This window comes from Ostrinia nubilalis, chromosome 12 (genome assembly GCF_963855985.1).
Source record: "Ostrinia nubilalis chromosome 12, ilOstNubi1.1, whole genome shotgun sequence".
Taxonomy (NCBI): Eukaryota; Metazoa; Arthropoda; class Insecta; order Lepidoptera; family Crambidae; genus Ostrinia; species Ostrinia nubilalis.
In genome coordinates, this window is record NC_087099.1 from 14,517,781 (window position 1) to 14,541,397 (window position 23,617).

General features: G+C 38.6%; 2 protein-coding genes across 3 annotated transcripts; one reads left to right on the forward strand and one right to left on the reverse strand.

The window, feature by feature from the left end:
• Positions 1 to 393: 393 nt before the first annotated feature.
• Positions 394 to 20,117, reverse strand: LOC135077006 (lipid storage droplets surface-binding protein 1). 2 transcript variants are annotated; one of them, XM_063971597.1, is made up of 9 exons: positions 20,018 to 20,117; positions 13,581 to 13,696; positions 12,313 to 12,498; positions 10,482 to 10,662; positions 5,173 to 5,363; positions 4,351 to 4,532; positions 3,798 to 3,864; positions 1,921 to 2,019; positions 394 to 1,338 (listed from the first exon to the last, which is right to left on the reverse strand). In XM_063971597.1, coding segments are annotated over exons 1-9 (1,131 nt in total). In that variant the 5' UTR covers positions 20,019 to 20,117; the 3' UTR covers positions 394 to 1,230. The 2 variants fall into 2 exon arrangements, with proteins under 2 accessions (XP_063827667.1, XP_063827666.1); XM_063971596.1 differs by lacking the exon at positions 20,018 to 20,117 and adding an exon at positions 16,217 to 16,486.
• A 1,400-nt stretch (positions 20,118 to 21,517) lies between these two features.
• LOC135076590 (putative nuclease HARBI1) lies at positions 21,518 to 23,259 on the forward strand. The gene is made up of 5 exons (XM_063971016.1): positions 21,518 to 22,011; positions 22,082 to 22,363; positions 22,518 to 22,905; positions 22,986 to 23,119; positions 23,209 to 23,259. Exons 1-4 carry the CDS (start codon positions 21,757 to 21,759, stop codon positions 23,114 to 23,116), a joined length of 1,056 nt encoding a protein of 351 aa, XP_063827086.1. The 5' UTR covers positions 21,518 to 21,756; the 3' UTR covers positions 23,117 to 23,119; positions 23,209 to 23,259.
• The last annotated feature ends 358 nt before the right edge of the window (positions 23,260 to 23,617 follow it).

A 23,617-nucleotide genomic window follows, 5' to 3' on the forward strand; every position in this document is an offset into this window, starting at 1 on the left:
CAATAAGTGCTTTCTATTTTGGACCTTATCCTAAACGCTAGGATGCTAAGAGCTATGGACCTTTGACTTATTAAAAACTGCAATGCTACGTACGTAATAAGTATCCTTAGGTTTTTCTTCTAAAATGTGTGTGGTACTACTGGTACTCATTGTGGACTGATTATATTTTCTCTTACTACAAGATAATTTTAAAAACTATTGATTTAGTTTAAAAATGTCAAACTGCTGACATGTTGAGTTGTGTTGAGTCTTTCTGAATGTCAGTACCTAGTGCTGAATTAAAAAATTAAGTCCTAGTCTATTATTATAACGGCAAAGGCTCCAATCCTGTGGCATAAGCTTTCGTTGAGCACTGTTTGGCACAAAAATTCGAAACAATAAATAAAAGAACAATTCTATAAAATAATTACATTTAATTCAGGCATGGGTTAGTGCTATTTTAAGGCCTTAAAACATGATAACCCCTACAGTCTTAAATTAAAACATGATAATATTAACTAACAATCGATGTAAAAAACAATTTATTACAAAAAACAAATTCTAGCCTCACTACTACCAGCTAACGTATTTAATTTTAATTTTAGTTGATTATAGTTATAATAAGTACTTAAATTAATATAGATGTACATAATTATATAATTTGACCCAAATATTAATTTATTGAACAGGAAGTTGCGTTTGTGAATGATTTCACTTTTATTTATAGGTAATAATGCACGTGTTGGCTTCTTATATCTTTACATTTTAAAATAATATAAATAAATAACCTGAAAAATAATAATTTATCACTCAAACTTTAAGGCAGAGATTTTCTTCCAAATAAACGAATAGGGAGTGCGACAAGGGACTATTTTATGTCCTCGGTTGAATCTACTTTGTATAAAAATCCATTCTTAGGCGCTACAGTGATGTCACTTTAATGATATTGTGTAACTTGTTCAAATAACAAAAATACGAATCCAGGATCTGCAATCGTGATTCAATAACAACTCTATAAATAAATTAATTCGTCGGCCAAAACCACCGTAATCAGTGAAGATAAGTTATTGAAATCAAAACAAGCGAGTTTTTTTAAGAATGTCAATTATCTTGATAAAAACTGATTGCTCGAAATATTAGCGCGTTAAAACAGTCTTTACTTGTAATGATAAACGCCTAAAGATGCGAATGACGGTTAGAAAAAAGAACCTGGATCCGTCGACAGTGGCTTAATAATAGTAATTAAATATATCAATTGACTCCATTAATGGCGGCGAGGTCGTCGCGCGCCTCGTACGTGGAGCGCGGGGCGATCTTCTCCCGCTCCTCGTTGCCTGCCAGAAATACGGCGAGGTGTTCCTTGAACAAAATAATTCAAATGATATTGCTTCAGAAATACCAATTGTCATAGACGCAAGGTAAAGAAATATCTTAGGACCACCGACATTTAAAAAAAGTTAATTGAAGATCTAAACTGCAACGATTAACAGTAGTTATTTATAAAGCGAGCGATGTGGCCCTGACTGACTTTCAAAATCAGCAGTATCTAGTCTCAAACTCGATAATAAATGCTTGTAACACGACTTCATAGCTTTTGAACTATGGTACCTAAGTACCTAATTACTTTAAAACCGAACCCTCAATCGCATGCAGCTGACGTTTATGGCAGGCGGCCTTCATCATCAATACCTACTATGAAGTCTCACTGCGGTGTGGTCTACTTTTCAACTAGCAGAAGTTGATTAGGCTCCAAGACGTCTGAGCGTCCCAAAACCGATCGATCTGTCTACATCGAGGTGCTAGTTGACTCCTACGATTGTACAGACGACGGCACATTAAGCTAAACACTGTAGCATCTTATGTGGTGGTAATAGGGGCGATTTTGCCACAAATATGTATAGCTTGGTGTGCTGTCGCCTGTACATTAGTAGTAATACTTACCAAATATGAGTGCGAAGTCTGCTTGAGCTGCTGCAGCAGCGCCGCCAGGCGGGAGCGCCAGCCGCGCATCTCAGTCAGCGCCGCCTCCACCGGCACCGTCTGCGTAATAGCATTTGTTGGAGCTTGGAAGTCTACTCCAGCTCTAGCTCTAACCTTATCTCTCACTCACTCTTTGTATGAGTGATGGATGTGAGTAAGAGAGAAGGGTAGAGCGGACAGTATCGAGTTCGTTTTATTTTTATTCTCATTGATTATCTGATGTCATGTAGACTTTTATTAGGAATGCTATGAAGGTATAGGGGTACCGACGATCTGGTAAAGGTCGCGGGAAGAGCCTGGATGCGGGCAGCGCAGGACCGTTCATTGTGGAAAACCTTGGGGGAGGCCTTTGTCCAGCAGTGGACGTCATTTGGCTGAAAAGAAGAAGAAGAAGATAGGGGTGAAGCCTCGGATCATAGTATGATCTGAGGGTGAAGCCGATTGGATGTAGTTATGTTATGATGACTTGGTGGAATAATCAATGAAAGCTACTAGTGAACTGGGGTGCTTATTGTGATAGGTAAAGGTGTCATGCAGTCTTCTTGATGTTTTTGCAATGGTATAACTAAATTAGATGAAGAAATAGTCAAAATAACAAGTAAATGGATGGCGAATTGAGGGAGGGTGTACAAATTCCTTATTAACAAATATAGTGGAAGTTCGTCAAATAAGGTATACTACCAGTCTTGATTGATATAATGGCGTGAAGGAATGAGGGGGCAACTGGCTGGGCTGGGCGATGATGGATAGATACAGGGCGAAGGCGGTGCAGGAGTTTGGAAGCTACAATCGCGTCACAGATGTTATAGGAAGGTAAGTACTAAGATCGATCGCGGATCTATTAAAGCCTAAGCATGTAATGGCCAGGAGGAATGAGGGGCGACTGACTGGGCTGGGGTGCGATGATGGATAGATGCAGGGCGAATCATGATAGCCGAGGACTACAGTAGGATGGGTACTAAGGCGTGGATCTACTAAACTCTAAGCATGTAAATGGCGTGGAGGAATGAGGGGCGACTGACTGGGCTGGGGTGCGATGATGGATAGATGCAGGGCGAAGGCGCGATGCAGGATCATGACAGCCGAGGACTACAGTAGGATGGGTACTAAGGCGTGGATCTACTAAACCCTAAGCATGTAATGGCGTGGAGGAATGAGGGGCGACTGACTGGGCTGGGGTGCGATGATGGATAGATGCAGGGCGAAGACGCGGTGCAGGAGCGCGACAGCTGAGGATAGGTATTAAGGTGCGGATCTAAACCCTAAGCATGTAAATGGCGTGGAGGAATGAGGGGCGACTGACTGGGCTGGGGTGCGATGATGGATAGATGCAGGGCGAAGGCGCGGTGCAGGATCATGACAGCCGAGGACTCGCCATAATTGCAGTAGGATAGGTTCTAAGGCGCGGATCTATTAAAGCCTAAGCATGTAATGGCGTGGAGGAATGAGGGGCGACTGACTGGGCTGGGGTGCGATGATGGATAGATGCAGGGCGAAGGCGCGGTGCAGGAGCGCGACAGCTGAGGATAGGTATTAAGGTGCGGATCTAAACCCTAAGCATGTAAATGGCGTGGAGGAATGAGGGGCGACTGACTGCGCTGGGGTGCGATGATGGATAGATGAAGGGTGAAGGCGCGGTGCAGGAGCGCGACAGCTGAGACCGCGTCATAATTTGCAGTAGAATAGGTTCTAAGGAGCGAATCTACTAAAGCCTAAGCATGTAAATGGCGTGGAGGAATGAGGGGCGACTGACTGGGCTGGGGTGCGATGATGGATAGATGCAGGGCGAAGGCGCGGTGCAGGAGCGCGGGGGCGACGGCGGCGCGCGCGGTCACTACCTTGAGCAGCGCGTCGGCGGCGGACGACAGGTGCCTCGTGATCATCGACAGGCCTTGGCGCACATTCCTGAGACAAAAATGATGTTTTGGATTATTTAATCTAGCCAAAAGTCCCTGTTAACCCCTTAACTAAGTTTAAAGATGCTTATGTTAGGAGTGAGTGCACTCCACCATATAATCCATCGGTAACCAGAACTAATGCGATCGAGTTTCAAACTGGAATTCATTTAGCAATTTTCCCATTGAAAACGAGTCATTAATGATGTCACGAGAACTGAACTTTTCGGCACATAGGCACATGCGTTTCTAGTTTCTTCTATCGTACTTCTTACCTACTTATCTGTTTATTTGTTATGAAAGTTTTTCGATAACGGTGCACAGGGAGGTAACCTATCCATCGTTATCGAACACTGGTTGGGTTTTTACTGCCATGAAGCTGTACAGTGAGAACGAGAGGTAAGGAATAGTCCCTTAATAGAACACTTCTAATTCAGAATCGATCTATCTAGAAAAAAAGCTTTCAGTGCTGTTATATATACGTTAATTTCCTCACCGGGGCAAGTCAGTGTGCGTGTAGTTGACGAGGTGCACGAGCTTGCGCGCGGTCTCGCGGGACAGCAGCACCAGCATCTCCTCAACAGTTTCAGGTCGGGCCTGGTTCTCCGGCTCGGGCTGGCTCAGCGACGAGTACAGCTCTTTGGCCTTCTTCCATGCAAGGGCTGGGTCGGTTGCCACCTGGTGAATTTATTGGTAGATAAGCAATGGAGACAGACAAAAGACTGCCATTGTTTGAGTCATCGTAAGAATAGGCAAGGAAATATTTATTCTCATAAAGTTTTCAAGTTGAACTCGACCAACTTTAAGAACCTCTGTATATGTTTGGTTCTTGTGACTAGATTTTTAAGTGTGAAATAAGTACAGTTTCTACATAGGTAACTATATGATTTGCCAACATTTGGATCTAGGATTGTTTGTTATCCAACATTTACTTAGATGCAGGTCTAGGAATCAGTGTATAGTGGGCCACAGTTCCAAATACCCATTTTCATGTTTTCTCTCGCTCTCATCAAATGCCGATTCTTTGCGATAGAACGAGACAACATGACCGGAAATGGGAACTGCAGTATCTACTACATTTTTCGTTCGTTCGTTTGTTTCAGCCGAAAGACGTCAACTGCTGGACAAAGACCTTCCCCAAGGATTTCCACAAAGACCAGTTCTGCGCCGCTCGCATCCAGGCACCTCCCGCGACCTTTACCAGATCGTCGGTCCACTTAGTGGAAGGCCTGCCCACGCTACGTCTTCCGGCCCATGGTAGCCACTCAAGTCACGACAACATTTTTGGCATTAATTAATTTACAGATAGGTGACTTACCAGCTCAGCAACATAGACGAGCACGTGTATCTGTTCCTTGATGGCCTTGGCCTCGGCCAGCGCCTGGCGCGTGAGCCGGCGCTGCAGCTTCCTGCGCAGACGCGCGCCGTGCTGCACCGCCGCCGCCGCGGCCGCGCGCCCGCCCTCCGCTTCGCCCTCCGAGCCCTCCGCTCCCGTCACCACAATCGCCACTGGATAAGAACAGAAAAAGTCACTCACCTGATCAGGACAGGACATATGCGTGAACGACATGTGCATGTGGATTCGCGCAAAAATGTCTTGGTGGATTCGGATTGGATCACCACTTGGTGGGGCCAGAACAAGCACTCTAATAATGCCGCTGCTAATGCATAACATAAGTAGTCAGTAGGTCCTTTACAACTTTTACTTATTACTACTCCCACCCAAAGAATGATCACCACTGTCTAGTTGAGACACTCCCTATTTATAGGTAAAAGGGCTGATTGTAGTAAACTGATGTTTGCCCTCCTCCTCGCCCTCCGAGCTCTCCGAGCTCTCCGCGCCAGTTTCCACGATCGCCACTGGGCCGTAAGAAATCATACAGTAAGGCCCTCTGATATAGTAGTCAGCAGCTGTGATTGACAAATGACAGGTCTAATCGCATGGCAGCTAAGCTTCTACTCGTATACAGGTAGTTGCCAGAACAAGTCGTTTTCTGACTACCGCGACAACTAACAAGTCAATTGGACTTATAAACTGAGTTTTTAGTTGCTGCTCCCGTTTGACAATGACCACCAGTCACCATCGGGTGAGGCCAGTACAAGTAAGGCGTGCGCCCGTCACCACGATCGCCACTGGGCAGAACAAATCACATTGATTACGAGGGTCATGTAATTGCTCCCTCCCACACGTAATGATCACTAGGTACTGATTGGATAAGGCCAGAACAAGTCACTCCCTGAGTACCTCCGCCTCGCCCGTTACCACGATCGCCACTGGGCAGAAGAAATCACTTACTTAGCAGCTGGGATTGACAAGGATTACTCCCGCCCGACAATGATCACTACTGGATGAGGCCAGAACAAGACTCCTGCGATAACTAAGGAGGAAGCAGCTAACATACAAGGGCCCTCAACGCCCGTCACTATGATCACCACTGGGCCAGAACAAGTCACACAGTAAGGCCCGCTGTATAATGAGCAGTTACTTAGCAGCTGGGATTGACAAGGATTACTCCCGCCCGACAATGATCACTACTGGTTGAGGTCAGAACAAGTCACTCCTGCGACAACTAAGGAGGAAGCAGCTGACATTTGCAAGGGTCTTACTTAATCAGTTGATGCTTGCTTGCAAACTGAGATTCTAGATACTGTTCGCGTTTGACAATGACCACCAGTCACCATCGAGTGAGGCCAATACAAGTAAGGCGCACGCCGTGCTGCACCGCCGCCGACTCGCCTTCCGGGCCCTCCGGACCAGTTACCACGATCGCCACTGGGGTAGACCAAATCACACACTTAGGCTTCCAATGCACTAGGCAGCCAGGCTACGGCAGCCAGTCGAACATATGACGGTGAATGGGAGAGACCAGAACAAGTCACTACCTGACTACCGCGACATTTGCAAGGATCTTAAACAGCTGCTGCTTACTTGCAAATTAAATTTCAAGTCTGCTGCTCCCGCTTGACGATGATCACCAGTAACCACTGGTGAAGCCAGTGAGCCAACACCACGATCACTACTGGGTCAGAATAAGTATCTACTTATTCAAGTTTTTTTTTGCTTAATAAAACCACAGTTAATAAGTATACATCTGTATAGTTACATATAAAACGAACGCTATTTGTTAGGTAAAAGGTAAACCTAAAGTACTCGTAGGTGTTTTTAATACAAAATGCATACTGTTATTCAATAAGATATCGGTGACCCGTGAAGATAAACGGATAGGTGGATTATCGTCAACAAAATAATTATAATTATGTTGACTATACAGGGTGTTTGGCGCATCGTGTGCCAAAATGATTTGGCGGATAGAATGGGTCATTTCCTATATTTTCAGCCCCCATAACACGTTCCATGTCAGGCGGCTACTTTTATATTACGTTTTTTAGTAATTTCACCAAAATACCCAAATCGCATCATTTAATTTCGATTTAAAAAAAAACTACTAAGCGTAACCTCAAAGTAAATATTTTATTTTGACGTGCATTGATATAGGGTTGCATCAAATCTAAATTTACTGGCAAATATCATCTAGTTTTTTTTTTAATTCAGCTTTGAACTTTTCCGAAAAGTTAAAAATGGACTGAACATTTAAGTTTACATGGCTATAAAATTTTTTTTAAAAGAGATAGCGATCTTCGGATTTTATCAAAACTTCTCTAGTCTATCCCCATTCAAACGGTATACTAATCTTGTTTAAATAATAACAACAACTTCACAAATTCCCTAAATTAGTGCATTGACTCTATTCGGACTGATTTGCGAAATTTGTGTTTATAGCCCCTTTTTGTGTGAATAACACGTTAAATACCTACAGGTAAAAATATTTATCTTATGCAATGTAAAAACTTTTTCCCTATCGTTTTTCAACGTGGATTTCTTGAAATTAAAGACGAAAATAATTATTTTGATCGTTTATTAATTATTACAAATTTTGTTCAAAATGTCCGCCTCGGCAACGTATACACTCACGACATCTTCGACTGTTGTCGTATGCAGCCTCATTTCTCTTTTTATTACTATAAAGGCGTTTTCTATTCGTTGTTGTAGTTCTTCTAATGTTTGAACTTCCGTTACGTACACCAGTTCATTACCTCGTCCCCAGACGTAAAAATCTAACGGAGTTAGGTCTGGGGAACGTGCAGGCCACTGTATAGGGCCAGTCTAAATTAGAAGAAGATGTCGTTACTTAGTGTATACGTTGCCGAGGCGGACATTTTGAACAAAATTTGTAATAATTAATAAACGATCAAAATAATTATTTTCGTCTTTAATTTCAAGAAATCCACATTGAAAAACGATAGAGAAAAGGTTTTTTACATTGCATAAGATAAATATTTTTTACCTGTAGGTATTTAACGTGTTATTCACACAAAAAGGGGCTATAAACACAAATTTCGCAAATCAGTCCGAATAGAGTCAATGCACTAATTTAGGGAATTTGTGAAGTTGTTGTTATTATTTAAACAAGATTAGTATACCGTTTGAATGGGGATAGACTAGAGAAGTTTTGATAAAATCCGAAGATCGCTATCTCTTTTAAAATTTTTTTTATAGCCATGTAAACTTAAATGTTCAGTCCATTTTTAACTTTTCGGAAAAGCTCAAAGCTGAATTAAAAAAAAACTAGATGATATTTGCCAGTAAATTTAGATTTGATGCAACCCTATATCAATGCACGTCAAAACAAAATATTTACTTTGAGGCTACGCTTAGTAGTTTTTTTTTAAATCGAAATTAAATGATGCGATTTGGGTATTTTGGTGAAATTACTAAAAAACTTAATATAAAAGTAGCCGCCTGACATGGAACGTGTTATGGGGGGTGAAAATATAGGAAATGACCCATTCTATCCGCCAAATAATTTTGGCACACGATGCGCCAAACACCCAGTATAATACCTGCTTGCTTACCTAAGTATCTCGGAAAAAAAAAGAAATAGCCATGTGGATTAATAAATGTAACAATTATTACTTTTAAGCTCTATAAATAAAAAATGGTGATTCGAGTTTCTTGAACTGGATACCTTTTTATCACTGCCGCCTGTCCGGAAGCAGTGATATGTGGTTATTTATTACATGACACAACTTACTTACAACGTGTGAAAGAGCTTATAAAAAGTCATTATGAGATTAAATGAAGTTACATTTTTAGCCGTGTTGTTTCGACGGAGTATTTTTGCTTTTAATAAAAAAGCAAAAATCAGGCCTCCCCGTCCCCATCTCAGTCTCACTCCTCGTCTTGTGAGGAGTGTGGCAACTAACTAGGCAAATTTCTGCCTCTGGTAGGTAAATGGCTGGAGGCTGGAGGCGGTGCTCCTGCAGAGGAAACTAAATGAGCTGATGATGTTGAATGGTGATGAGCAACGTCATTCCAGATTTTGAAAAGAATTACTTGAATTATATCGCCAATGATGCGCTAGCTTCGCCAACTGCTGTTCCGTAAACTTTACAATGTCGTCTGTCCATTGAGCTGGTGGGCAAAAATAAACGTTAGGTTTTTCGAACACCTCCTATCAGTACTTAAGTATAACATTATGTAATACTTTATACATGTCTGTACTGTAATTTACATAAGCTTATTTGTATTGGTAAACATGTTAATTAAGGAATATTTCGAACGCAAGACCGACCTCTGACCATCACAAATTTTACGTTATCGATATATTAAGAGGTGCGAGTGAGTCATGGGTGGCGGATGTACTCGATTTATCGGTTATTCGAATGAGGACGGAGTCTGTCTTGCCCTGCAGACTTGATAGCTAATTTGTCATCGCTAGATAACGTTGAACTCTAAGAGCCTCTTATTAGGTAGCCACAGTCGATAAAATACGCATCTTATTGGTTTGTGATAGAGACTCGTAACAATAGTTAGTTATGGCTTGCATTTGAAGTGTCGTGCGGTAATTGGCAATTAGACAGGAGCGCAGACGCGGGAGTAGCGGCCGGGGCTGCGAGTTATCACGTGACCTTGTTTTATTTATTGCACGAACCAAAGTTCCGTTTTCGGTGCATCCAGCAGGTCAGGCGGCGATAAGCTGTCAGTCGTCGCTGTGTGAGGCTCTCATAGAAACTGTTATCGGAGATACGGCTTATTTACTGCACTGCTAACTAGCACTTCAGCAAATTTATTTGTTTATGTTACCTACTTACATTACAGTCGTTAGACCACCTATGATTAAGTAGTCCAATAATTTTCTTTTCGTTCAATTTCATGTAATCTTTATTCATGGAAATGAGCGATTTATTCATGATTCTTGACAAGTTTGAAACTCTAGATAGTAAGCAGATCATGAGGACTGTCGAAACATAACAATGTAGATATGGTGGTAGCTGATAGCCAGGCGAAGTTAGAACAGACCCTAGCCCTACCACCCACCTAACCGAGAAGATTTTATCCCCCCAGGGGAAAACTCAGGACCTCTGGGTTTGAAATTAAGCAGATTTTTTTCCCCACTAGGAATAAAACCCAGGTAATGGTAAAGAGTAAGACCTCTGAGTCTGAAAGAGGTGGTTCTTTTTTAATTAACGGCTCTGAGTATAAGCCCTTAAATAAGCCGGTCGTTGTGGAACTGGTGGTCTTACCACTAGACCTAGATAACATTGTCTTCAACAGCAGTGACTCACCGTCATTGGCGTCCTGGTTGTCAGGCGGCAGGTACTTGTCGACGTACTTGTCTGCGGTGGTGAGCGCGCGGTCCAGCGCGGTGGCGGTCACCGCGGTCACGCGGGAGTCCAGCACGGCTGTCCCCAGCTGCTTCACGGAGTCCGCGCGGCGGAGCACGAAGCGCCGGGTTTCGGAGTACATCTGGACAATAGCAAACTCGTAACAGAAGCGGTTTCGCACTACCTCCGATAAAAAGACAGAAATCCATCTAGTGCGTATCATCATTATCATCATTTCAGCCACACTGCTGAACATAGGCCTCCCCAATGACTTCCACATCGCACGGTTGGTAGCGGCCTGCATCCAGCGCCTTCCTGCTACCTTTATCAGGTCGTCGGTCCACCTTGTGGGTGGACGTCTCACGCTGCGTTTTCCGGTACGCGGCCTCCATTCCAGAACCTTGCTGCCCCATCGGCCGTCAGTTCTGCGTACTATAATATGTGCCCTGCCCACTGCCACTTCAGCTTGCTAATCCGTCGGGCTATCTATCGTCTAGTGCGTATACTACCACAAAAATAGCTCTTTCTACGCTACGACTACACTCTGGACCTCTGCTCTGGACCATATTTTTTCACGGGGTGCGTGTCACGTAGTACCCAGACCCGTCGCAGAAATTAAAATTCATCATTTCAATTTCTGCCTAGCCGGGAATCGAACCCGGGATCTCGCGGCACAGTAGTCCGTTTTTTAAAACCACTACTCCAAACGGCTGACAGAAAATGCCGAGTTGGAAAAAGAGGTGGTCCTGAACAATAACTACGAATATCGATGCAGACATCATTAATTTCATGATTAGATTCGGAAGCATGTTAAGTAAAAGTTGTGAAACTTTTTTAAGCATTTCCGATTTCATACGTTTCGCATTGAAATGAACTCGAAAATTCCGCATTTCTACCCACTTTTACTTATCACTAATTTCTTATTGTACTGACATTGATGAAAGTGCGTCATTCATGTTTTACGTTAGATTGTGAATGTTTATTTTTGTAACAACAGCGTGGTCTTATCGTGCAAGCTCTTGAGTCCCGATATTTCCATTCGGAAGTGAATCTTTTATCTGGCCTTTCTTACGTTAAATGCGTGACAGATTTCATGATCTGAAGCAGTTAAGATCAGATTTTCTCGTAGGATGATATCATCTAAGTAGTTAATAGGAAATTAAGATAACTAAGTGGAGAAAACACGGAAAGATTAGAATGATCTTACAGACCTTTCATTGTTTATAAGTATAGATTAGTAGGTAGTTACAACCTATCCAACACTAGATTTTACTAGAAGATTATGCATCTATTATGTAAATAAATAGTGATAACTTTGTTTTGACCAAAATATTCAACAAGTCGAAACAACAAGTCGTTATCTGAAACCAACCTGAACAAGAAATTTTTAATTAGCTAAGATTTATGGACTTTGTACACCTACCTACCTACCTTCTGCTACGAGTAAAGTTCCCGTTTGGCCACAACATAAAACATGTTGGGAGCTTAAGTATTTAGTAAGCTTAAAATTAGTTGCAGAGGTGGTCTTCTTCAACAGTTTACCAGTAAGGGAGTAGTTACTTACCTGTGGCGACTGTACTCATCTCATTAAACTTTTTACAAACAGTATTTTTTACTAACAATCCCGTTAACCCCTGTGGTAAGCTAAATGTTCATGTAGGTTTTACGAGCGAATTCACCACAACAGTTGGGCGGCGGATTAGCGAATATTCCTCGGATCACGAGTTGGCCAGTCCGTCCTCTTCACTTCGCCTATCGCTTTGAAACTTGGCTAAACTGATCAGATACTCACATCCTGCGGAGGCAGGTAGATCGAGGGCACCCGCTCGCCGACGATGTCCAGGGACTTGCAGAGGAACTTGTCGAGCTGGTGGATGGGCGTCTCGAACAGCATGACGGCTGGTCGCGCCAGCTGCGCGCCCTTAGTCAACGAGTACTCGCCCATCGATAAGTACCAGCGGAAGATCGGGTTGGACTCCTGGGAAATTGATAATTTATTTTCAAATTAAAATCTTACACACACAATATTTCACAACAATCCGAATGAAAACGAAAAACACTTACTTACAATTAGTTGGACTTTAATTTGAGAATTAGACAATCGTACGATATTGAATAGGTATCTTAGGTTCGTAACTTACATTTACATTTACTTATTGCACAACATGGAATCGAATGGACCTGTTTATTATCATTAACATTATTGTGCAATGGTTTAACGTTTTAATGATTTTGATAATGTTCTCATAAGTTATTAATAAATAAAGTAGATTATAAATATTACTGGCCATATACAGGGTGGAAACGATAAGTGATCTCACGCGATTAATTCTAAACTATACCTACAAGATATCGAAAAACTGATTACTGATCCTGAAAGTGCTTCACGAGCTCTTTTAAATGATATCAGTAATAGGTTACAGAATTAACTAGCTCTATCCGAAAATTCAATGTTTCCAGCCTCCATACTAAATGTATGCCACTATGCCAGCCACACAATATTAGAAGTGTTATTTTTTTTTATTTTAAATAATTAACACTTAAAATTAACTTGTAAATTGCATTATAATTTAAAATTATTCATGGAAACATTGGTTTTAGGCTTTACTTGCTATAATATTATCAAGACATGCGTGCCATGACTGTGGCAGTACTAAATGTATGGAAGCTGGAAACATTGAATTTTCGGATAGATCCAGATTATTTTATAACTTATTGGTACCGTTGGATAGAGCTCGTGAAGCACTTTCAGGACCAGTTACCAATTTTTGGATATCTTGTGGTTTTACTAAATGTATGGAGACTGGAAACAATGAACTTTCAGATAGATCCAGTTTATTTTGTAACCTATTATTGGTACCGTTGAATAGAGCTCGTGAAGCACTTTCAGGATCAGTTTTTCCAATCAGTTTTTGGATATCTTGTGTAGTTTAGAAATAATCAAGTGAGATCACTTATCGTTTCCACCCTGTACCTATATCTCTTAAGTCTCTTTTTACACGACACTTCAAAAAAGAGTACACCACAGAGCACATCAGTAATCACACCTATAATAATTACCTTTATCGTGTGATAAATCTTCTCTGTAACGCCGATTCCTGACTCCACGATGGGAATGGCGGCCACCCTGGACATCGACTCCAGCCTAAAGGCAGGTTTTTGGTTTGTGACAGTCACTGTAACAAAAAAAATGCTAATTAAGTAAGTGTTGCATAGTGATACCGACTACGTAATTTTTAACACCTGTAATAAGTAATTTACCTATGTTCCACGAATAAACGAATTTTGATTTGATTTGATTTGGTTTAACCAAAAGACGCTCACTGCTGAACAAAGACAATCCCAAATGTTTCGAACTCCTCCTATATTCTTCTGATTAAATTCGTTGCGGGTTCCAAAACGATTAGCTACCTTCACTGGTAAGGTTTGAGTTGGAGACTAAGTTGTAGATCCTGCCTATAGGTACATGAGTTGTAGTGGTAGAAAAGTGTGGTGGGATAAGCCCCATAAACTGCAATGGCATGTGCAATTTCTTTTACTAATTTCCTCAGGTCTACTACTACAGGTACCTATTACTTACTGTGAGTACTACAGACCTGAGAGCATGAATGCGATCTTTTGAGTGCTGACTGAACCTTCGAAGGGTCATTATGAAAAATCTGTTAAATCCTGAAAAATCCCAACTCTTGCCTGTTACTCACTTTTTCCAGTGTGACTTTTTTAAGTTTTTCTTAACACTATACATTAATGAAAAGTCTTAATGAAAATATCTTAACTTGCACTTCGCAAAATGTAGGGGAGACCTAGGAGAGTTGTGACAATTTTTACTTTAGGGGCCATATCTCGCTGAAAAAACATTCCACAGCTATGAATCATACAAATTAATGTAGCGTCGTTCCTTCTGTTTTCAAAACAATCACCAAAGTTAACTAAAGTATTAGGGTTTCTAAGAAAATCACCAAAATCTTAGACCACTCCCTCTGTCACAACTCTCCTAGCACCGAGGTAAGTTGTGACAGGTATCGAGGTGAGTTGTGACAGCGTTGTATTCCATCCATTAGATATACAAAATACCTTAATACTCAATTAAATATGATTTTTTTAGCAAAAAATTACTTTAATCATCCTTTAGTACCTATTAAAACAAATAGTTATAGGATGTCGTTACACAGATTGAGCCACATTTCTCCAGCTTTCATTTTTCTCCCACGACATTGGATTTTTTTTAATTATATTTTTTAGCTAATATTATACACCCTGTAGATATATTTTCTTCCTCTTCTGTAAAAATAAAATAGTCGCGGTGGTAAAATCCATAGACGGAGCTTCGCCTTCTGGGTTTACTTGATAACCCTCTTTCTTCTTAATATATTTATATTTACAATTTTAGTTAATTTGCAATAACTTAATTTATTTACAAGTTTAGATTGTTAGAGGTCGCAGCATATCTTAAACTTTAACCCTTTAACCTAATCGCTTTATAAGCCAGGTCCTAGATTTTGAATCTAGCAAACAGTTCCTCTATAATTATGGCTTTCATGTATAGGTAGTTATTATGCATACTGAATCAAAAAAGTAGCAGCATGCAATTATACAAATTATGAACCTACTAACACACAAAAAACATCTAAAAACATCGTGGAAATGGCCCATCAGAAAAATTCAGTAAGCTAGGAGAGTTGTGACAGCCTGTCACAACTCTCCTAGGTGTTTAAAATGACGACTTGGTTCGAATAATAATTTTTATTTTCTAAACACAATGCGCACACAAATGATCAGTGCTACATTTTGAGACCTGAATAACCATGCAACTTGGGAAAAAATAACACAACAGTGCACATATACTAAAACATGATATAAATTGAAATAAAATTTTGAAGAAAAACTTACTTTTCGCATTTTTTTTGTACACAGACGTCATATTTACTTAACCGTGCCTCTTGCGCCGCCCGCAGGTACTTAGTCAAGAAGAGCGTCTTAAAAGCGACAAACAAGCGTTTTTACCAGCTTCCTAACTATATTAAGTAAGGAGAAATCGTCCTTATCACAACTCACCTCTGTCACAACTCTCCTAGGTCTCCCCTACCTATTGTTACTCATTGTAAGAGCACGCAACGTGACGCAACCTATAAATACCGCAATTACATCACTGTTATCATTCACTCCCCGTTGTATTTTTAATGAAATTATCAATATTATTTTTATATGTACCAGGTATAATGTAAGCAACATCAACAACATCAATATACCTACCTACCTGTGATAACAGCATGGCTTCAAGAACATTCAAAATAATTGATGGTGGTTATCAATCTCCTTTTTAACCGACTTAAAAAAGGAGATTCTCAGTTCTGTGTCATTCATATCATATGACTGCATTTGAGTAAGCTTATTGAAACTTTGTTAGATATTTGAACGAATTAACGAAAGTTTTTGTGTCAAAGCAAAGTAGTAATTTCTCCAAAAAAATATCACGCTAAGAGATAAATTTTATTTTATTAAAAAAAGTTTTATTCAAACTTTTCATTAATTTGGTATTAAATAGTAACGACCGAATTTCTGAAAACTCGTTATGTTCCTAACGACGTTCTACAACGCGGCTATGTTCGTTTCAGAGCCTAACTTGATGAAATCTAACAAAAAAATTCATGAAAAACTAAAAACCGAAACTGCTGAAAACTCGTAAACTTTTTTACCTTTTTCCGGAAATCCTTGGCTTTTGCTAACTGCTTGCATGTACGCCTCTGCCCTTTGGGCGATGGAACTCTTAACCTTCTTGTTCACCCCGAGGGTGCACGTCCCGTTAAAGGATTTCTTGTAAACCTCTCCATTTTCCGCCATTTCAGAAACGGTTATTTTCGCGCGATATTCAAATGACATTCGATTTAATTCTTATTTTTTATTGACTGCACGAGATGTTTACCCGATTTGACTACGCCGTGAACTGATTGTTCGTTTTGTTTAATAAATGGATTAATTGCTGTAAAAGGTTATCTATTAGTTTTGAGACGACCGAGACGGAGGTAAACTATAGAGACATCTTATAATTAGGTCATCATCCTAATTAGAATATGACATAAGTAAAGTATATTTTATCGCTTGAAGGCCCCTTGAGGTTACTATTGAACACCCGAGAAAAAGATATTGTTGATAGAGGCGTTGACACCATCAGTTTATTTATATTTTTTATGTGTTATCAATAGACAATTCCATCTGTTTAAATTGCAACTGAATCTATAGTAGATTAGACAAGAAAGTCTTATTGAAATTATACATATAAACAACTTAAAAAAAAATCGAACTGCCTAAGGCTGGAATCGAACCCACGACCTTTAGATTGCTGGGCGACTGCTCTTCCATCTTAGGCAGTCACCGCGACCCCAATCACTGCGACTGTTGATAGTTTTAGAGTTATGATTTTTTTTACATTTTATAATACATGAGTTAAATGACTATTACTCTTAAACTAACTGATGTATCTAAACCGCTATAGTTTTCCTTGAAAGTTCATGAAAAGCAGTATTATTAAGAATTTTTCCAGATTTCAAGCCAACGGTTTAGTTTTTAGAGGGGGGGACGCCCGAGTCGAACAAAAATTGGCACTTTAAACATTCATATTTTGCAAACGGATCCCTAAATAGAAAAATAGCCTTAGAAACCCCTAAGCCATTTTAAAAGACATATCCAACGATACGAGAAGATGAAAAAAAAATTCATCCCCACTTTACGTGTAGCTACCAAAAAAAAATTTTTTTTTTTTAGTTTTATTTTATCGTTTTGTCGGCGTGATTAATATACATATCTCCACAAAATTACAGCTCTCTAGTGCTAATGGTTTCCTAGCAAAACCTCGGACAGACAGACATATCGAAACTATAAGGGTTCCTTGTCCAGTCCAGGACTAAGGAACCCTAGAGCGTTCCTAAAGGGACCATAATTTTTTTCCAAAATAAACTGGCTCAGTAACTACAATAAAGTAACCGTCACTCTACAGGGTTCGAGCCGAGTCCTGCAAGGAAGGTAACCCTTATAGTTTCGATATTAGTAAATGTCGTGTATAGCTATAGCTGGAGTGCAAATTTATTTGATGTACCCTTTTTGTTATCTAAATTATTTATAAAAACTAATTTGTATTCTGTACCTAAATAAATAAATAAATAATAATAATATGTCTGTCTGTCCGAGGTTTTGCTTGGAAACTATTGGCACTAGAGAGCTGTAATTTGTGGAGGTATGTTTATTATTCACGCTGACAAAACGGTAAAATAAAATTTTGAAAAATAATGTTTTTAGGGTTGCTCCCCTACATGTAAAGTGGGGATGAATTTTTTTTTCATCTTCTACCCCATCGTGTGGGATATCGTTGGATAGGTCTTTTAAAATGGCTTAGGGGTTTCTAAGGCTATTTTTCTATTTAGGGATCTGTTTGCAAATTATTAAAGTTTAAAGTGCCAATTTTTGTTCGAGTAGGGCGTCCTCCCCCTCTAAAAACTAAACTGTTGGCTTAAAAAATCTGGAAAAATTCATGATAGTAGTGCTTTTTATGAACTTTCAAGGAAAACTATAACGGTTAAGATAGATTACTAGTTTAAGAGTAGGTAATAGTCTTTTAACTCATGTATTATAAAATTTCTTACCTAATAAAAATTTAAAAAGAAAGTGACTTTAGATGAAAAAATTGCTTGCTTCTGAAATATATTGTGGTAACGACGGACAACTACCTACGGAACCCTACACTGTGCGTGGCACGACACGCACTTGGTCAATTTTTATTTCAATTAGCTACAATGCAACCAAAAATCTTAATTTACAGGTAATTTAAAATTAATGAAGTTCTTAAGACCAGAATGAAGTGTCTTTTTAAAAAAGTTGTTATGTATGTATCTCCAATTATTGGGGAATGGTGTCAAATAGTCTTTTATAATCTATTATTTATTTTAAACTTATACGCAACCTTGTAGGTAGGTGTTTAGTTCCCGGATGCGCTCGATATAATCACACTTTGGACCTTTATCACTCAATTGTGAGTCAAGTCTCAAGACACAAGGCGGATAGCCGATAAAACTTCCGACCTAGCTAGATAAGTGTGTTAATTATAGAGGAATATAGGTTAATCTTTACTTCCGGGAATAAAGAATAAGAAAGTATGAATGAGAATGCCTTGAAGAGTTCACTTTTTAAATTTTGATGTACGAGTATAAATATTACGTTTATTAGCAGAAACATCTAGATTTTTTGACGCGATGTAATGTTGAAAATGATTTTCACGCAGCATACCTTAGAAGGAAAAGGTAAAGATAAAGATTTTAATGCCCGTTTTCACCATCAATCCCTAATTTTTAAGTGATCCCTATGGTAACACATACAGGAATATTGTTTTCATAGGGGTCACTTAAAAATTAGGGATTGATGGTGAAAACGGGCATTAATATCATGTCCCTTCTATGATCTGAGGACACGATACATTAAGGGTCTTAAAATCTTTATCTTTCCCTTTTGCTTCACCACGTGGGCAAAAACTGGTTGAAATAAAAACATTGTCGTTGTTTAGAAATAGCAGCTACTAGTACTAATTAAGCAGTAAGGCAAGTATGTGGTAGATTTAACTACAGCACACTATTTGTGAGTAATTTTGTATGCTAAAATTTGAAATCATTGGTGAGAAGGTATAAAATTAAGTAAGTTTTATAGAATTTTATTTAACTTTTGACATTTTTAAGTAAAAAAAATGAGCCTGTTTGGTGATAGTACCTACTTGTGTAGGTCCTGGTATGACGAATTATTTGGCGATGTGTCGTTGCGACGCCATCTACGATTCCACATTTAATATGGTGAACTGATAAATATGTCTACATTATATTGAACTCTTGAACTGTTTATGTAATCAATCATCTTGCATAACAAAGTAGTTCGAAAACTATGAGTACCTATTAAGCAATTTATTTTTTTATTTTCTACCTGTGCTAATTTATATGAGCCACATGTCATGCAATCAGTGGATATCAGTTTATTGTATCTAAGTACACTACTAATAATACTAGGTCGGTACTTACTCATTCTATGTATGTTATTGTAATGTTTTCTTTTGAAAAAAAGAAAAAACTATTGAAACTTTATGAAGAAAAACTACAATACAATTTACTTAACTGTAGTAATTTTTAACCTCTTTACAGCTGAAGATATTAACAAAATGACGGTAGTTTCGGTAAAATTTTTAATAACTTTAAATGTAAGCTTTTTATTTTAAGTTAACGAAGGAAGAAAGATATAAGAAATAATAAAAAGAAGTATAAAGCAGTCTAATACTACTAAATATATCAATTAAAGAAAAAGAAACACAAGACTAGATGCCAGTTATAAAAAAAAAAAGGTTATTAATAACCTTGATATCTCTAGTCGGGTAATTAATGAGATAGGGTTAATCTTTTTTCTATAAACAACGTTGAATTAACGGCTAACGTTTCGTAAAGTAAAAAAAAACATTAAAAGGTACTCACTCGTGATAAGGGTGCGTTGATACCGAAGCGCAGGCGCACAGAACACTGACTGAGCAGGCGCGCGCGCGGACGGCTCGCTAGCGAGCGATGCGGACTTTGTTTTGTTTACTACAAAGCGGGTGATTGTCATGCATGCACATGCAATCACGCAATGCGTTTAGGCTTAGAAGTTAGAACGTTTAGCTAAAAGGCTATTATTTATTTAATTAACATGCCACTGATCAGGCGTAGCTAAGTGAACAAAAGCCCTGGTGCACAAAACTGGGGCCAAAAATAATCATTCTTATTTCAGCCATAGAATATCCACTGCTATACATTGTAGCTCACCCAATCATTTATTTGTGTCGTGTAAATTTATTTTGTGACCAACCTAAATTACTCATTTGTAGGTAAAGTAGGTAAGTATTTAGCCTAGGCGCAGACCACCGACTTTTAGTTGGCCGATAGTTGGGCCCGATTCTAATTTGTATGAAGAATCGGCCGATACCAAATCAGTGTAATGTGCGCACTTTCATACTTACACGTCAATACTGATTAACAGCCCGACCCAACTATCGGCCGACAAAAAGTCGGTGGTCTGCGGCTAGACTTACATTCTTCTACCGAAGGTGGGATAATTTTTAGCTTATCATTTTCATAACACCCGCGGCTACTAAAAATAAAATGTGAAGGTGATAGTTTGTAAATTGATTATAAAATAAATAATTGACATCAACATAATTATTTATTATGAGGTAATGTAAGGTACCTAGATACAAATATAATTAACGGATCGTTGCTGCTTGCAGCTATACATATGTTGCACTAAGAGACATCGCGGTGGTCATGAAAAATAATTAACGCTTAATGTTTGATTGAAAATAAGTAAATTAACTTATAAAGTTTAAATAAGAAAACGTTCCGTTATACTCGAATACTAATTTATCTTTAGCTCATTATAAATGAAATGTTAAATTTCTTATAAGTATAAAGTTCTTTAAACCTAAACTAATGCAAAAAATGTACCAGACTATATTTTATGTATAGTGAGAATAATTTATTCATTTCCTACTTTGACAATTTATTTTTTTTATTTTTTTCTTTATTAAGGAAACAAACAGCATGAATTGATCAATAAAACAATGGTCAATAATAAAAACAATTGAAACAATTCAACGGTCATTTTATTTTCCATGTCCCCGTAGCTGCTTAGTAAACGGCGTTCAAAGATCGCGCACGTGAACCATCCGGTTAGGAGTGAAAGAGTGCGCGATACCCCCCTCCGGAGATAATAATTAATAAACACCCGCCAATCGGTAAGGTTACGCTAACTACGGTTTAAAATTGAAACAAATAACAAAAAAAGCCAATAAAAGTAGAATAGAATAACGTTTATTTTGCTGCCACATGGAAATACATAAAACAAACAGTCAACATTACAGAATCACTCAAAAAAAAAAAATTAACTGGGAAAATTTATTACTGAGGCGGCTAAACGGTCTTATTCATAATCATTTTTCACATTTTATCAAATGCTTATTAGAGGTTTATAAAACGTTTGATAAAAATTGTTATTCATAATCGTCATTTAGCGCTAAAATCCTCTTATAACTGTGTGATAAGTTATCGAGAGCTCGGGCCTTGTTTAAAGCTCTAATAAACCTATTTTAACCTAACTTTTATAAATGTCATTTCATATGAATGTCACTTCGTTGGTTTATTTATTCAAAATATCCTTGCTGTGATCCTTGCTTGTGAAAATGAATGCTATAAATGCAATTGTGCATTTAGCCAATAATGCCGACCCAGCGCGACGTAGAAAGCTCTACCGCCAACGAAGCAACCCATTCGATTTGCGGGACCTAAATTTTAAAATAAAATATAGGTTCAATAAGGACACAGTGCGCACCATCATAGATTTGGTGGAAGATGATCTGGTTCAGAGCGCTAGAGGTGGTGGCACGTGTCCTGAACTGCAAGTTTTAGTGGCCATAAGATGTTGGGGACGTCGTGAGGTAAGCACAAAAAAGTGTTTTATTTTATCCCTTTGTCGTGGCTGCTATAATTATTTTCATACATTTTCAGGTACAAGATGATGCTGGTGACCTCCATGGCCTAAGTCAGCCGACAGTGAGCCGGATATGCGCCAGAGTCGCGCATGCAATCGCGAATAAGGCAAATTCCTTCATCAAAATGCCTATCACTATAGGAGAGCAGGAAAGAATTAGTGCCAAATTTAGAGCAATTAAAAATTTTCCTGGGGTGATAGGAGCCATAGATTGCACCCACATTAAAATTAAAAAAACCGGAGGTGACATGGCCCAGTACTATATTAATAGAAAAGGCTATTATTCCCTGAATGTTCAGGTAAAATATATTTTGATTTTATACAGTTTACAACAGAGAAAGATTTGTTTTAATAATGTCTATAATTTTTACTTTGTATGATCTAAATTTTAGCAACATTCAACACTATATTATTGGATGGATTACCTACAGGATACTGTTTTTTTTATTTTAGGTTGTCTGTGATGCTGACCTCAAAATAATGGATATAGTGGCTAGATGGCGAGGCAGTACACATGACAGTCGAATTTTTATGGAGAGCAATATAAAACAACGATTTGAGGATAGGCAGTTTAGAGGACGCCTTATTGGCGATTCGGGCTACCCTCTTCTGCCATATCTATTTACACCTATTTTAAGGCCTAGTCGTCCAGAAGAAGAAGCATACAATAATGCTCACATCTCAACTAGGAACACTGTTGAAAGGTGTTTTGGGGTGTGGAAGCAGCGGTTCCAATGCCTACTCCATGGCTTACCAGTAAGCCTCCAAAATGGAAAAGCTGTGATCATAGCATTGGCTGTATTACATAATATAGCCATTGATATGAATGACACATTGTTAGGTAAATGTTATCAATTTGACTGTACATAAGGAATACAAATCTTTATGACAAAATGTTGACAAATTCATAATATTTTTCAGAACAACATATGGAGCAGGTCCCTGTAACTCCGCAACTTTCGACGGAGAACAGTGTTCACGACAACCGACCTTCATTGTTGAGGCGTAGGTCGCAGTTGATACTACAAAATTTTATAAATCAACATTTTTGAATGGTACTAAAATACATTTTGATAAATTCCAACGATTTACTTTTATGTAATGTCATTTGAGTTCATGAAAATGTTGTATTTTAATTTTTCAGATACTGTTCCTGGCATCTTAATGAAAATAAAAAGAATATTTGATTGAAAAATACCTGTATTTCAATTTTCAGTCCAATTTGTTACTATCACAAAAACAAAACCTGTAGTTCTCTTTAAAAAAGCAATTATTCTGCAAAAATTCAAAACAAATTACTTTATATCACTAATTTAAGTACAATTAGTTTCAACAAACTTACTTATTAAAAATCACAGTTCAATTCTTTAAAACAAAGAAATTGCTTAAGTATAAACGTTTCTATTCGGAGGTTATCAACCTTCTACATTTAAAACAAAATAACCATAATTTACACTATTATTATAAAGGCGAATGTTTGTGACTAGGCATATGTGTATTTACTTTATATCACTAATTTAAGTACAATTATTAAACTTACTTACTAAAAATCA

Bases quoted from the DNA above. Each gene is read 5' to 3' on its own strand.
- LOC135077006 (XM_063971596.1), bottom strand. From the start codon at position 16,400: ATGTCATTTGAATATCGCGCGAAAATAACCGTTTCTGAAATGGCGGAA. The intron at 4,533-5,172 runs GTAAGTCACCTA...TAAATTCACCAG, and splicing joins TCGTCTATGTTGCTGAGCTG to GTGGCAACCGACCCAGCCCT. The intron at 3,865-4,350 runs GTGAGGAAATTA...TTTTTGTCTCAG, and splicing joins ACGCACACTGACTTGCCCCG to GAATGTGCGCCAAGGCCTGT.
- LOC135076590 (XM_063971016.1), top strand. From the start codon at position 21,757: ATGAATGCTATAAATGCAATTGTGCATTTAGCCAATAATGCCGACCCA. The intron at 22,012-22,081 runs GTAAGCACAAAA...ATACATTTTCAG, and splicing joins GATGTTGGGGACGTCGTGAG to GTACAAGATGATGCTGGTGA. The intron at 22,906-22,985 runs GTAAATGTTATC...AATATTTTTCAG, and splicing joins TATGAATGACACATTGTTAG to AACAACATATGGAGCAGGTC.